General features: G+C 42.5%; 1 protein-coding gene across 4 annotated transcripts; it reads left to right on the top strand.

Moving 5' to 3' along the window:
• Positions 1-1,927: 1,927 nt before the first annotated feature.
• csf1rb (colony stimulating factor 1 receptor, b) lies at positions 1,928-15,937 on the top strand. 4 transcript variants are annotated; one of them, XR_011246155.1, is made up of 23 exons: positions 2,026-2,163; positions 3,681-3,916; positions 4,114-5,112; positions 5,290-5,595; positions 6,079-6,215; positions 6,318-6,480; positions 6,599-6,977; positions 7,269-7,384; positions 7,478-7,586; positions 7,896-8,056; positions 8,126-8,235; positions 8,400-8,526; positions 8,821-8,925; positions 9,008-9,118; positions 9,338-9,497; positions 10,143-10,204; positions 12,284-12,372; positions 12,532-12,700; positions 13,832-13,943; positions 14,098-14,197; positions 14,263-14,389; positions 14,459-14,570; positions 14,654-15,937. XR_011246155.1 is itself a non-coding variant. In XM_069539355.1 (22 exons), exons 1-22 carry the CDS (start codon positions 2,109-2,111, stop codon positions 14,713-14,715), a joined length of 3,093 nt encoding a protein of 1,030 aa, XP_069395456.1. In that variant the 5' UTR covers positions 1,928-2,108; the 3' UTR covers positions 14,716-15,937. The 4 variants fall into 4 exon arrangements, 2 of the variants coding, with proteins under 2 accessions (XP_069395456.1, XP_069395457.1); XR_011246154.1 differs by lacking the exon at positions 3,681-3,916 and having other exon boundaries at positions 1,928-2,163; positions 4,846-5,112; XM_069539355.1 differs by lacking the exon at positions 3,681-3,916 and having other exon boundaries at positions 1,928-2,163; positions 4,846-5,112; positions 12,532-12,654.
• Positions 15,938-16,073: the final 136 nt, after the last annotated feature.

Below are 16,073 nucleotides of genomic sequence, written 5' to 3'. Positions count from 1 at the left end.
GTATAGTTTTCTTGATGTATAGTGTAGTTTTGGTTGATGTATAGTGTAGTTTTATTGATGTATAGTGTAGTTTTGGTTGATGTATAGTGTAGTTTTGGTTGATGTATAGTGTAGTTTGATTTGTTGTTTTGTTGAGGTAATGCTTTGTCTTGTCTATTGTTTTGTTGTTGTGGTGCACAGTCATGCCAATAAAGCTTATTGAATTGAATTGAATTGAGAGCGAGACTATGGGAGAAAAAAGAAACATAGTTATATAAAATAAATAAATGAGTGTGGGGGGGGGCAGACAGACAGACAGAGACAGACAGACAGACAGACAGACAGATAGAAAGACAGACAGACAGACAGACAGACAGACAGACAGACAGACAGACAGATAGAAAGACAGACAGACAGACAGACAGACAGACAGACAGACAGACAGATAGAAAGACAGACAGACAGACAGACAGATAGAAAGACAGACAGACAGACAGACAGACAGACAGACAGACAGATAGAAAGACAGACAGACAGACAGACAGACAGACAGAGACAGACAGACAGACAGATAGACAGATAGATAGAAAGACAGACAGACAGACAGACAGACAGACAGATAGAAAGACAGACAGACAGACAGACAGATAGAAAGACAGACAGACAGACAGACAGACAGACAGACAGATAGAAAGACAGACAGACAGACAGACAGACAGACAGATAGAAAGACAGACAGACAGACAGACAGACAGACAGATAGAAAGACAGACAGACAGACAGACAGATAGAAAGACAGACAGACAGACAGACAGACAGACAGACAGACAGACAGACAGATAGAAAGACAGACAGACAGACAGACAGACAGACAGAGACAGACAGACAGACAGACAGGTAGAAAGACAGACAGACAGACAGACAGACAGACAGACAGACAGACAGATAGAAAGACAGACAGACAGACAGACAGACAGACAGACAGACAGAGACAGACAGACAGACAGATAGACAGATAGATAGATAGAGACAGACACAGACAGACAGACAGATAGAGAGAGAGAGACAGACGGATAGAGACAGACAGACAGACAGAGACAGACAGACAGACAGACAGACAGACAGATAGAAAGACAGACAGACAGACAGACAGATAGAGAGAGAGAGACAGACAGATAGACAGACAGACAGACAGACAGACAGACAGATAGATAGATAGAGACAGACAGACAGAGACAGACAGACAGATAGAGAGAGAGAGACAGACAGATAGAGACAGACAGACAGACAGACAGACAGATAGAGACAGACAGACAGATAGAGAGAGAGAGAGAGACAGACAGATAGAGACAGACAGACAGACAGAGACAGACAGACAGACAGATAGAGACAGACAGACAGACAGATAGAGACAGACAGACAGACAGACAGACAGATAGATAGACAGATAGAGACAGACAGACAGACAGATAGAGACAGACAGACAGATAGAGACAGACAGACAGACAGACAGACAGATAGATAGACAGATAGAGACAGACAGACAGACAGACAGATAGAGACAGACAGACAGACAGACAGACAGACAGATAGAGACAGACAGACAGACAGACAGACAGATAGATAGACAGATAGAGACAGACAGACAGACAGACAGACAGACAGACAGACAGACAGATAGAGACAGACAGACAGACAGACAGACAGACAGATAGAGACAGACAGACAGACAGACAGACAGACAGATAGAGACAGACAGACAGACAGATAGAGACAGACAGACAGACAGATAGAGACAGACAGACAGACAGACAGATAGAGACAGACAGACAGACAGATAGATAGACAGATAGAGACAGACAGACAGACAGACAGACAGATAGATAGACAGATAGAGACAGACAGACAGACAGACAGACAGACAGACAGACAGACAGACATAGAGACAGACAGACAGACAGATAGATAGACAGATAGAGACAGACAGACAGACAGACAGACAGATAGATAGACAGATAGAGACAGACAGACAGACAGACAGACAGTCACATTGATCTTGTTGAGTTTCAGGAAGTTTCTTTCAGATTCAGTTTGACCTCAACTGAAGAACATCTCAGAGAGAGAGAGAGATGTTGCTCCATTCTCTGTTAATGTCGGTCGTCCTCTGCTGCTGCTCTATCACAGGTCAGAAACTCTTTGTTTATTCTTTTCTCACTAATGAACGAGTGAATTATTTGTTATGTGTGAAGGAAAATAAACAAACATGTAATGACATCAAACAACAACATTATATATAAAAGGCTAATTCAATTAAATGTTTTTGTATTGTGGCATATCATACATGATCTCCAAATCATATCATACATGATCTTTGGGCTCGTTACATGTTTAGAATATTTTAGAGAAACCAACAGTTCAATGTGACGACTGAGGAGAGAAAAACAGTTTTAACTGGAAAAAAGAACCAAACTCAATGGGGGTGATGATTAGTTATTGATCGTTTATCAATAGACCTTGTGTCTCACTAACTAAATAACTAACCAGCATTTAGAGAGAGTCCACCCTGTCTCACCAAATTAAAAACAGACAGTCAGGTAGAGAGAGACAGGAATATAAGAACCAAAATCACAAGCAGAACTTACAAACAGTTTATTAAACGTTATTTACTGTTTATCATTATCATTAATAATTATTGTAACAGTTTAAAAAGTTAAATAATGGTTTATTAACAGATTTAAATGTTTTTTACTAAATAATCACTTTATTATGAACAAGTTATTTAAACCACTTCTCGATGTACACATGTTGCAAAAGTAACCGGTTCCTCCACCACCTCCTCAACAAAGAAGAAGTAAGACAAGGAAGTGGGAGAACACAGTATCCCAGTGTGTGTGTGTGTGTGTGTGTGTGTGTGTGTGTGTGTGTGTGAGAGAGAGTGTGTGAATGTGTGTACATGTGGTCTCTGGTAGAAAATGTGTTTCCTGACTCTGAGGTTTCATCAGAGCCCCAATCCCTCCCAACTGCAGGAGTTTCCCCCAAACAAAACTCAACAACGGATCTACCTAACCTGTGTGTAACATCAACACAACCTGTATCAAACATCTACACAACCTGTCTTTGTCGGCCCTGTGTAATTTCAACTGATGACCCTGTTTCCATTGCCCAGTGTGTTTCTCCTGCCAAACCTCATATGGGACATTATGCTCTTTAACACCCAAACACACACACACACACACACACACAGTTTCACTTCTTGTTTTAAATGTTCAGATTGTGAAACACGATGACGTCTTCAACTGTCACATGATCTATTTCTCTCTGTTGATCATGTATCTGTGTATTAGTCAGTCATTGATTGATCATTGATTGTCTGTGATGAGTCTGAGTTACCTCAAGTTCTTTTCCTCCAGAGTCGTTATGTCGGTAAAAATATCGGTGATGCTCGTGTCTGAGGCTCGTGTTGGTGATGATTGTCTGTCCACATCACATGTCCGTCCGTCGTTAAAATGACTTAAAACGTTGCTGTAGCAGTGAGTGGCCTTAGCCACTGGCTGAGACACTTGTCAATCAACATACACCCCCCTGCACGACCCCCTCTTAATCTAAACATAACATGATCTTTATTTTGAAAGTCAAAAGTCAAGAATCCTTCGCGGGTCATCAAAAAACTGAAGTTTTGACTTCAGTCGTCTTTACTCCAGGTGATCACCATGACAACGGACCTAATCCAATGACGATGGCCGCAGCTCACCCTCCTGCACAATCATATGACAACCCCACTGATCCAAGCTCTGCCTCCAGACTGGAGGATCAACAGCTTGATGCCATGTGGAGGTCAAAGGTCCTGGAACTGCTGACACAGCTGGTCCTGGTCCAGAAGGAGGCCGCTAAACATCAGGGTGAGGTGGTCCAACTGCTCACTGTGCTGGGAACTCAGGTGAGTCTAGTTTAGCTTATTTTAGTTTATCTAAATTTGCTGAGGACTCAGGATTATCTGAGTAACTTGAACGGTTCTTCAGCTAAAGTGATTAATTACAGGTTGTTCATCTTATTAACCAGTAGTCAGATTCACTTTAACAAAACTAATCAGGGTACACATTAGCATGCTAATGCTGGATGTTGTTGTGTCCTTAGGGTTCTCAGCAGATCCGGGATCTGCAGAACGTAGCTCGTCACCAGAGTCTTCTTGTTGAAAACCATCAGGCTTTACTGCTGCAGACGTCTCGAATTGCCACCCACTTGCACGACATCACCAAAAAACCTGCCGTTGCCGTCCAATGAGATCCTCTGATTTTCTGCAGAAAGTCAATGAAATGATCTATTTGAAATGACAGTGACATATGTTGAAAACCAACCAATAAGGTTAAACTGTCCTCAATTAATCAACCAATGATTATGTATTTAACATGAATGTAGAATCCCTGTTTTATTACAGTTATATTCAGTTACTGACATCAGAGCAGTTCTCTGAATGCCTGATTTTATTTCCTCGATGATTTCACTTTAATCAGATGTTATTTCAGTGATTTCCTATGATATGAAATAAAGTTGTGACATCATCATCTGTTCAGTTGTAGTGTGTCTGTATTTTACTTCCTGTGTTATTCAGTTTTCCTCCATTAGGGGGCAGAACAAGCATTTAATTGTCATCCTTCGTTTTCACCATGAGGTCGTTACTTTACATTGTTACATGTTTGACACACGCACGCACGCTCACACACACACACAACAAACAACTCATCTGGTAGAGACAAAAACAGCCCCAGCTCAAGAGTCTCTTTTAGCTCCGTTGTTTGTCTCCACCACCCGTCTGTCATGTTCAGTTCTTGTTTGTGCAACATCAGATTTACTGTTGCTGTTTTGCAGATCCTCCAGTGATTCGTCTGAACTCCATCTTCATGCAAAATCAGACTGAGATGGTTCTGACGGCTGGCTCCCCCTTCTCTCTCATTTGCCGTGGTAATGGCTCCGTCCGTTGGTCCAGCACTGCATTTCGTTTTCTGTATCAGGACAAACTCTCAGACGTTGTGGAGGTGAAGAGTTCAGTCCCGAGACATACCGGGACGTATCGCTGTGGGTACACTGGCCTGAGCCTGGAGCACTTGAACACCTGGATCCACCTGTACGTCAGAGGTAAATTCTGCTGAGGCCACACCCCCTGCCAGATGTCACATGGGTCCAAATTAAAAGTGTATTTTCGGAGGTTTGGGGATCTGTGTCCTGTTTACTATAGAAAAACATTGTGACCAAGCTCTTGACAGTTTTTACTGGTGATAAATGACTTCCAGTTTCCCATCATCCCTCTGTCAGACCCATCTGACCTGTCCAGTGTGTTCGTCACTCTTCGCTCGATCCCTCCCGTCAAAGAAGGCCAGGACGTCTTGATCAGTTGTCTGCTCACCGACCCACCCATCGCAAACTTCACCCTCCAATCAGAGGCCAGCACAGTAGGTAGGGGGCAGGGCCTGCCCCAGGGAATGAATGTGACCTTTGACCCCCGAAGAGGAGCCCTGATCCGAGACGTACAGAGGTCGTTCAATGGACGCTATGTCTGTTCAGGCTGGAAGGACAGAAAACAGGTCCGATCGAGACCTGTCGACCTGCTGGTGGTGCCGAGTGAGTCCACCTGTCAATCAATCAATCAATCACGCACAGTTTATTTGTCTCATATTCAGTTTGTCTCATCGATGTCAACAAGCAGAAACGTCCTCTGTTCTTAACTCAACAAGAGTCAAACTACAGAGACACTTTCTGAGCAGTAAATGAAGCTCAGAGTCACATGTGAGGATCCGTCTCCAGGACACGAGGACAATAGATGCTGATGAACTGAAGACATCAACACAACAGATTTACAACATTAGAAGAAACAGTTTGTAACTTCCTGTTTAAAGTATTTGTACATGAGAACATGTCAGATAGAGATGAAGGAGCAGACACATGAACTGAGGAGTTACTGATGGTAGAAGATGAGGAGACATTGTATATTAAGAAGTCTTAGGTGACTGCTGTCTGTCTACCTGTCTCTCTACCTGTCTGTCCACCTGTCTGTCTTTCTGTCTGTGTACTTGACTACCTGACTCTCAACCTGTTTGTCTGCAGGGCTGCGTCATCCACCATGCCTGTCTGTCAGTCAGGATGAAATAGTTCTTCTGGAAGGTGAAAAGTTTGAGGTCACCTGTCTGAGCAGTAACCCCTCCCACTTCTACAACCTCTCCTGGACACACCCACACATACAGGTGAGAGGTCACAGTTGAGAGGTCACAGGTCAGAGGTAACGGGTCAGACATCACCTGTGGGTTGACTGTTTTCATGTCCATTAATATTTTGCTTTGTTCCAGTCTCTGAACACGAGCGTCAGCCGTCACTATAGAAACCAGCGCCTGTCCGTCAACAGCACGGTGACATTCTCTGCTGTCAGACTGAATCACAGTGGAACATACACCTGTACTGCTGTCAATGAAGCTGGAGTTGCCACGGCAACCACACAGCTGAGAGTTCTGGGTAAGAAGATAAAACCAAGACAAAAATAAACAAACGAAACATTGAAATAACAAGGAGAGAAAGAAAAGATGAAAGAAAGAAAGACTGGTGGTTACTCTCTCCTCTTCTTCCTCACCAGAGCGGCCCTTCCTGATTATCTACCTGCAGCCCACGCAGCATGCTAACACTAACACCAGGACCATAGCAGTTAACGGGGACCTGTTTGCCAATGTTAGCAACATGCCAATGAAGCTAGACGCTAACATTAGCAGTGGTTCACTGGAAGTCAATGGGAAAAAGTTTGCTAATGTTAGCCCAAATGACACACATATAAATAAAGCTAACAATGCTAACATTAGCAGCAGCAGCAAAGTGGAGGTACATGAAGGTCGAGATGTTACGTTAACATTCATGATAGAGGCATATCCTCCAATCAGGAACCATGACTGGACGACACACGTCAACAACGATAACAACGATTCACTGTACCAGGAGAGCTACACTGCTAACGGCTACAGGTTAGAATGTTAACAAGTAAAGACTAGCATGTGAATGATTACACGATAAAATGCTAATAATTACACGCTTTTGGATTTCTACTGCAGAAACCTGCTGCACCACAAAATTCAACCTTGAAGGTTCAGTGTGTAGAATGTAGTGACATCTAGTGTTGAGGCATCATGTTGCAGTTTGTTTTATGTGGTATTTTTGGTATTAAGGTTTGTTATGGTGGTATTGTTGGTGTTTCATTTGTTGAGGTGGTATTTTTATTGTTAAAGTTTTTTAAGGTGGTATTTTTCATGCTTCAGGTCAAAGGCGAGCCTGCTGCTGCGGCGGATCCGTCAGGAAGATCAGGGTCGATACACCTTTCATTACTCAAACTCATTCTTCAGTGGGTCACAGAATGTGGATCTGAGAATTTACCGTAAGAAACTTTACTTCATTCTCTTTGTTTTTCCTTCTGATAATCACATCTATAAATGTTGACTTCCTGTTAATATGAAATGTCTTCCTCCAGGTTCTCCCACAGCTCAGGTGAGTCTGCAGAACACCACACTGGCCTGCAGCAGCTTTGGATATCCTCTACCCACAATCCTCTGGTACACCTGCCCTGGGATCCAGGACACGTATGTAACACCAACACGAGATCTTCCAACACTATTGTTCTACGCAATCAGATTATTTCTATTTCTTAGAGTCTGAACAGCAGCTGAACATAAACTTTGTCCTGAGGATGGCGCTACAGGGGAAGTTGTAGGGTAATTGTGTGTTAGACAGAGATCGATTCGGTATGTAAAGCTGTTATTACATCAAATTAATACATAATAACATGTGAACATCTGACAAACCTTTGAGTAACAACAAACTTCCTGTTCAAACCAAAAGAGATGAAATAATTCAGTTCATAAAGAATAAAACGTAAGATAACACTGCAGGTGTGGAGACATCTCCACCTATCAGGTGCCTCCAGCTCAGGTGACATCACAGGAGGAGGAGGCGGTGACGACACACCTCCATCTGCCAGCTGATAATGATGTCACTGTTGAGTGCGTCGCCTCCAATGAGCTGGGGCAGTCACGTCACATCTTCAGTCCTCGTGAGTCTCGTTCTTAAAGAACCTTGAACGTGACTCGACATGCAGAGTTGATAAAACTGTTGTTTTCAGGTTCTTTAGGAGAACCAGCACCATTCTTCACTCTGCCTCTGATTGGAGCTCTGACCTCTGCCGCCGTCCTCCTCCTGCTGCTATTGGTCGTCTCTTACAAGTGGAGACAGGTGCGTTTGTTGAGATGATGAAAATTCAGTTTATCTCCAGGATCATCAAATAAAACAGATGTCACATGTTTGATCCCCCATGTTTACATGTGTCTGGTAAAAATATGACCCTGTGGAGGGAACAGAGGATAAGAAGTGGTGGAACATAAATCTTCTTTTATCAGAAACCAAAATATGAGATTCGTTGGAAGATCATCGAGAGCACAGACGGAAACAGCTATACCTTCGTTGACCCCACTCAGCTGCCGTACAACCACAAGTGGGAGTTTCCACGAGACAAACTCCGCCTGGGTATGCAACTGTGTGTGTGTGTTCTTGTGCATATATATTTGTGAGGACCATTTTAAGCATAGCCCTAAAGATTGAGGACATTTTGTCTCCTCACATTTGGTCCTCACTTTTTCAAGGGGCTGTTTGAGGACTAAGACTTAGTTTTATGGTAAGGGTCAGGTTAAGTTTGGTTTGGATGGTTAAGGTTAGGGTAAGGGGCTAAGAAATGTATTATGTCAATGTGTGTGTCTGTCTGTGGGTGTGTTGTGTGTCTGCGTGATTCAGACCTTGACCTTTGACGTCTCTGGGTAACAGGCGCAGTTTTGGGTTCTGGGGCGTTTGGGAAGGTCGTCGAGGCAACAGCGTACGGACTGGGAACCGACGACAATGTCACCAGAGTTGCTGTCAAGATGCTCAAACGTCAGTTATTCATTATTTTTGTAATTGTTGTTATAGTTTTTATTTAATATGAGATGATGTCATCTGATTTGTTAACGAACAGCGAGCGCTCTCTCAGAGGAACGTGAAGCTCTGATGTCCGAGCTGAAGATCCTCAGTCATCTTGGTTACCATGACAACATTGTCAACCTGCTGGGAGCCTGCACTCAGGGAGGTAAATTCATCTGCTACTGGAAATTGTCCCCAGCTTAACTACATCCTGTTTGTTTGATTAATGTGAGAGTGAAATTTAGAAAAAAGAAAACATGAGCATGTGAAGTGTTCAAAGATTCATGTGATCAGTATGGACCAATCATCTTGGAGCTGAGAGCCACTGACAGGAAGTCAGAAGGTTTACTGTCTGTCTGACGCTGTAACCTTTGACCCCCATCAGGCCCCATGCTGATGATCACAGAGTACTGTAGCCATGGCGACCTGCTCAACTTCCTACGGGCTCACGCACACAACTTCATGACGTCCGTTCTGACCGTGAATGAAGTTGAGGAGGAGGTGTTCTATAAGAACCATGCGGCCCAGAACACCCGAGTCAGGAGGTTTGAGCTCTTCTCTCTCAACCCACTGATTGAAATATGACAGAAATCATTTATCTTAAAGATATTTGATATAGTTAATTTATTTCATTTTCGTTGTGTGCATAGCTTTCAATGACAAATAAAGGCATTCTGATGCTGCGTTCCAGACAGCTCAGATGGTGGATATTGAAGTTTCTGAGTTCTGACTTCCAAGTGGTGCACAGTGATGACATTACGTAAACAAACATGTCTGACCATAATAATGTGTATTTGTCTCGTGATGAGATGATTCAACTGTAACCAGAGAAGCCTCCGTTCATACAGAAACAAAGAGGAGGGAGATGACGCCTTTATATTACTATTATTATTATTATTAATACCATTATATTTGACTTTATACTTGGAAACACATTCAATGCATTAAGAGGGAGAGAACACTGTCACAAAGGAAAACACCAGAGTCCAACAGAAGGTTGACGGCCTCAGCTACAGGATCTATGTCTCTGACTGTGAGGCATCCACTGCACTTTTCAAGTAGGAGGTCAGAAAATTCCAACATCTGAGTTGTCTGGAACTCAGCATGAGTTCAAACAGTCCTGACCTTTGACCTGTGGAATCACTGAGTGACATCAGCTGATGTCTGACATCCAATCATGTGTGTTTCAGTGACAGTGGAATCTCATGTTGTTCAGAGTATCAGGAGATGATGCCCGTTCAAACCCACAAAGGTAACACATCTGAACACACCTGAACACACACCAGACGCCTGTATAAGTTCAGCATAAGTTACCATGGTAATTTATCACAATAAGAAGGGACCACAAATCCTTCGCCATAGTACAGGGCCCTGAACACACCTTAACTCATGTGGGAAGTATTCCATCACAGTAGCTAAACTATTCCTGGCTCAAGTGAAAAGGTTCAGCTTAAATTAGCTCAACTTCCACTTGAAAATTCAACACAGTTTATTTGGGTCTAATCAAGGCTGATTCTATCCTGGCTTTTATAAGCCCTGAATAATCGTCTGTAGAAAAGAGGACACTATGGCCCTGAAAGACACAAAAAGCTGTGTGGTGTGTTTTTCTGCAGCAGATCAACAGATGATCATTGAGCTCTATGAAGAATTCAGATGCATATTTACCAAGAAAGTTTCAAGTTCAAGTTTTATTTGTCAGATGCAGTTAACACATGGTCAACAGTACAATGAAAGGTTTTGTAAAACCGCTCAGCTCAGCAGTGCAATAGTTAAATAATATAAAAATAAGTTGGGAGAAGGTGTGGCTTCAACACCTGGGGCCTGCCTGTCAGGAAGTTGTGGTGTCTGAAATGCTATGTGTAGTCCTCCCCATAAAAGAAATGTATCTTTAGGTTTGAGGTCCACAGGTCTTGAGGAATTAGGAGAAAGCCTGAACGTATGGTAGGGCATTAGGTCACAGTTCTAAGTGCTACACTAAATTTGAGCTAGTGTCGCCTCTCTTCCTGTCACTGGATAACCGAGAAGAGCTGGATAGAAACCAGATGTGTTTACTTTAAAATAACGAAAACAACACTCCTATATAAACGAGGAGTTGAAGTTGCCCCCTCAGAAGAGATTCACATTGGCCCCGAATCTCTCTCCAGGCAGGAGAGATTCACATTGGCTTCGGATCTCTCCATATGCAGATTGCATTGCTTGTATTGATGCTGAACTTTTTTGTAATAAACATTTTATACAATCAAGACGGTGTCATCGGAGATTCCTTCATCATCTTCACATCATCGCAACCCCAATATACGACAAAGTCATATGTCCAGCTGCAGGTGTCCAGACCAAGATCAACGAGCTTCCAGACGAGTTATAAGGAAATAATGTTGTTGAATGCTGAGCTGTAATCAGTGAGCATCCTCACATATGTAGTCCCTTGGTCCAGGCTGAGCACTGGGTGGGTCGCCAGGGCGATGGTCTGTGGAAACCGAAGAGGGTCCAATGTGTCGGGAAGGGAGGAGCTAATGTGAGTTTTGATGTGTCGCTCGAAGCACTTCATGACAGGCTGGCAGGAGGCCACTGGTGTGCGCACCGACTCAGACAACCATGGAGCTGGGGAGGACCTGCGCACCTCTTGTGAAATAAGAGGAGAGAGAGAATCAAGAGAGGAGGACAGAGTAGAGAGGAGAATGTCTGTGGCAGAGTCAGGATGCATGAGGTAGAAAGAGTCAGATGAGGCCAGAGAGGAGGGAGAGAGGGAGTAGTGGTTACGACGGACAGGAACAGTCTGTTAATGAGATAGGGTTGTCAGATTATGAGAGTGGTAGAGAGTAAGAGATAAAGAAGTGGTCAGAGACGTGAAGTGGGGTTAAAACAACTGATTCATTATCTTCATCTTTACCAACTTCAGAGTTGTGTTTGTAGGAAGATGGAGCCAGTATGACTTTATCTGCAGATACAGAAATACAGGAAGAAAGAGTTCATGCCAAATAACTCAGGTTACACATGTCTTTGAATTTAACTTTTTACTGCAGGAGACGACTGGTCGTCGTGACCTGAATTATTTGTGTTGGTGGAATGGCTTGAGCCTGAAGTGGAAGTAGAATCTAATTCAAGCTACTTTTCACTTAAAGTCAGGATTAGTTTAACTACTTTGATGGAATACCCCCCAGGCTAGCTCTGAAGTATAAGTTACCATAGTGACTGAGCAGGAAGTCATTAAAGCCACGGATCAGCCCTCTCACTTAAATAAACCAGACATCACTTTGATAGAATATCCCCCTGACCTCACCTGTCTGTCTCTGTGATGTCAGACCTGTCTCACCCTCTGTCTTTCCCTCAGGTGTGCACACAGACGGCCTGTCTGTCGGTGACCTCATGGCCTTTTCCCTCCAGGTGGCTCAGGGTCTCGACTTCCTGTCTGACAGAAATGTAGGCACACACACACACACACACACACACACACACACACACACACACACACACACACACACTGATTGTTACAATCAGATATCAGCAGAAGAGCCTTAACTGACTCTCTCTTACCTGTCTCTCTCTCACCTGTCTCTCTCTCACCTGTCGATCACTCAGTGTATCCATAGAGACGTAGCGGCGAGGAACGTCTTGTTGACTCATCGTCGTGTTGCAAAGATCTGTGACTTTGGTTTGGCTCGAGACATTCACCATGACGACAGCTACATCGTCCAGGGAAACGTCAGTACACATTGTCAGAGTAAACAACAGCAAACAACAGCAACAGGTGCAGGGCCCTGAACTATGAATTTGTGGTTATAACCAACTTTAGGTTTAATTCAGGTTAACTTCATGTTTAATTCAGGTTTAATTCAGGTTAACTTCATGTTTAATTCAGGTTTAATTCAGGTTAACTTCAGGTTTAATTCAGGTTAACTTCATGTTTAATTCAGGTTAACTTCAGGTTTAATTCAGGTTTAATTGAGGTTAACTTCAGGTTTAATTCAGAGTTTTCAGTCCTACGAAGCTTGTTCCCTTGTTATCGGGTAAATCACCATGGTAACTTATGCTGATCAGCTGACCTGCTCCAGGTTGGTTTGAAGATAAGAGATCAAACAGTGTAAAGCTCCGCCCACTGACCACTCCCTTCCTTTGAACCATGACATCATGTTCTTATCGTGGAGCTGCTGTGGATCGTTCCAGTCTCTGAGGAGGACCAGGGTCTTCAGAGACCCACAAGATCCTTTGAGATCCTGTGAGGAGTTTCTGAAAGATCTAGATTCTCCTCAGAGGATGAACCTTTGTCAGCTGCTGGAGCTTCAACAGAACCAACCTGACCCGTAGGAGCAAAGTACTCACAGTACCACAGACTATCTACATGTACTTCACGTGTTACCTGTTCACTGTGGCTGATGATGAGCTCAACACAATCTACATTTTACATTTTACATTATACACAAGTCTTAACTTTAGTTTCTATAGTTCTTTATGGGTTTCTACTGATTTTCTTTAAGTATCTGACTTGTTTTCAAACCTCATTGTACGTGTGTGTACTGATGTCATTATACAGTTGAGATAGACTCACAGTGTTGTATTGTAATTGTAAAGATTTGAAAATCAGTTTAAGTATATTTATAGTTAAAATGTTGAACTTGTTTCGTAGTACAGGCCCCAGCTGACAACACTGTCATCTGAAAATTGTGTGTTTTATTGTGAAACGCCCTGTTTTTTATTGTGACACATCCTGTGTTTTATTTTGAAACTTCCTGTGTTTTATTGTGACACAGCCTGTGTTTTATTCTGAAACATCCTGTGTTTTATTGTGACACATCCTGTGTTTTATTGTGAGAAATCATTTTGTATTATTGTGGAAGTTCCTGTGTTTTATTGTGAAAGTTCCTGTGTTATATTGTGACAGGCTCGTCTCCCGGTGAAGTGGATGGCCCCGGAGAGCATCTTTCAGTGCGTTTACACGCTGCAGAGTGACGTGTGGTCGTATGGCGTCTTGCTGTGGGAGATCTTCTCTCTGGGTAATTTTTGATCTCATGCTGATCATATTGATTATTAATCGGTCGCTCAGTTGGTTGAATATCTCTGAAGACAGCAGTGTCCACTGTTGCTATTGGGAAGCCTGCATCAGACCTGTAACATCAGATTGACATCATCATATTATCCCACCCTCAGGCAGGAGTCCGTATCCAAATGTTGCCGTGGATACCAACTTCTACAAGATGATCAAAGATGGCCGCCACATGTCTCAGCCAGACTTCGCTCCAGCTGAGATGTAAGATGACACATGATTGAATGTTAATAAAGTGATTTTGAAATCTGACTCACCTGTCCTCGCAGGTATCAGTTGATGATGCTCTGCTGGAGTCTGGAGCCCGCCCACAGACCAACCTTCAAAACCATCGGTCAGCTCATCAACAGGCTCCTCCCCTCCACCAATGACATGTCGCCACATCACAGCCACCAGGTGAGGAGCAGTTAGAGAGAAGGGGGAAATGTTCCCTCAGTTCTGACTGACAGGCAGGTGTCTCTTCAGGTGGGGGCGTACAGGAACGTTGACGAGTTCAAAGAAGAAGAAGAACAAGAGGAGGAGGAGGTGACGGGAGAGATGGTGAAGAGAGAAGAAGAAGAAGAGAGCGGACAGAGAGGTAATGAACACACGACAACATCAGCTGTTTCTAAGACACAGTTTACCTGTGAACCTGACATCACTTCCTGTTCGGATCCTCAGAGCGCCATGACGATGGAGAGGAGGAGGAGACAAAGATGAACAACATTTATCAGTCTTCTTGATCGTCCAGTCAAAACCAGTTTATCACTGTTTATTAACCAATAAGAACCAGACCTTCTTATCACTGCTGAAAACTTTATGGATTAACTGAGGTAAACATGAAACCTTTATTGAAAGATTCAGTGTGAAACATCAAAGGTTTGTTTTCACACGTTGTCATGGCAACTCAATAAAGACTCATCTTAGAGAATGCTGTCATCATGTGACTTTGACTTTGTGTATTCACTGGAATCACGCAGGTCGCCCACTAGTGGTTCTTTTATATACAGTCAGTGATCGTCTTTATATACAGTCAGTGATCGTCTTTATATACAGTCAGTGATCATCTTTATATACAGTCAGTGATCATCTTTATATACAGTCAGTGATGGTCTTTATATACAGTCAGTGATCGTCTTTATATACAGTCAGTGATCGTCTTTATATACAGTCAGTGATCGTCTTTATATACAGTCAGTGATTATCTTTATATACAGTCAGTGATCGTCTTTATATACAGTCAGTGATCATCTTTATATACAGTCAGTGATCATCTTTATATACAGTCAGTGATCGTCTTTATATACAGTCAGTGATCGTCTTTATATACAGTCAGTGATCATCTTTATATACAGTCAGTGATCATCTTTATATACAGTCAGTGATCGTCTTTATATACAGTCAGTGATCGTCTTTATATACAGTCAGTGATCATCTTTATATACAGTCAGTGATCGTCTTTATATACAGTCAGTGATCATCTTTATATACAGTCAGTGATCGTCTTTATATACAGTTAGTGATCATCTTTATATACAGTCAGTGATGGTCTTTATATACAGTCAGTGATCATCTTTATATACAGTCAGTGATGGTCTTTATGTACAGTCAGTGATGGTCTTTATATACAGTCAGTGATCGTCTTTATATACAGTCAGTGATCATCTTTATATACAGTCAGTGATCATCTTTATATACAGTCAGTGATCATCTTTATATACAGTCAGTGATCGCTGATATTCAGATTTAGCACAGGAAATGACCACCAAGATCAGGATTTCAGATTAAAATTATGCCCTAATCGTCATCTCATTTATTGATTCTATGTTATAGATCTTCTATAATTTCCAATCTGATTATGTTGTTGATTTTTTATTGATTGATATATTACCTGAAATCCTACATATGTTGTAAATGTATGAACTGTCAAAATGAATCAGAATCAATAAAGTTGGTTTCAAGCTAGTCTGTTTGTGAACATCATCATCTGTTATTACCTGACAGGTGAGTACAGGGGGCAGGGTCACAAGTTTTCACCTGTGGACTTTAGATTGTGATAAACAAACCGTTTGTGTTGAAACATGTGGATCTGAAGAACTGT

This window comes from Paralichthys olivaceus, chromosome 15, assembly GCF_024713975.1.
Source record: "Paralichthys olivaceus isolate ysfri-2021 chromosome 15, ASM2471397v2, whole genome shotgun sequence".
Lineage (NCBI taxonomy): Eukaryota > Metazoa > Chordata > Actinopteri > Pleuronectiformes > Paralichthyidae > Paralichthys > Paralichthys olivaceus.
Note: the sequence above shows the minus strand (reverse complement) of the source record. Positions and strands in the feature narration are given on the sequence as shown.

Coding starts and splice junctions, on each gene's coding strand:
- csf1rb (XM_069539355.1), top strand. CDS start 2,109: ATGTTGCTCCATTCTCTGTTAATGTCGGTCGTCCTCTGCTGCTGCTCT. Junction 6,216..6,317: donor GGACACACCCACACATACAG/GTGAGAGGTCAC, acceptor GCTTTGTTCCAG/TCTCTGAACACGAGCGTCAG. Junction 9,498..10,142: donor CAGAACACCCGAGTCAGGAG/GTTTGAGCTCTT, acceptor TGTGTGTTTCAG/TGACAGTGGAATCTCATGTT.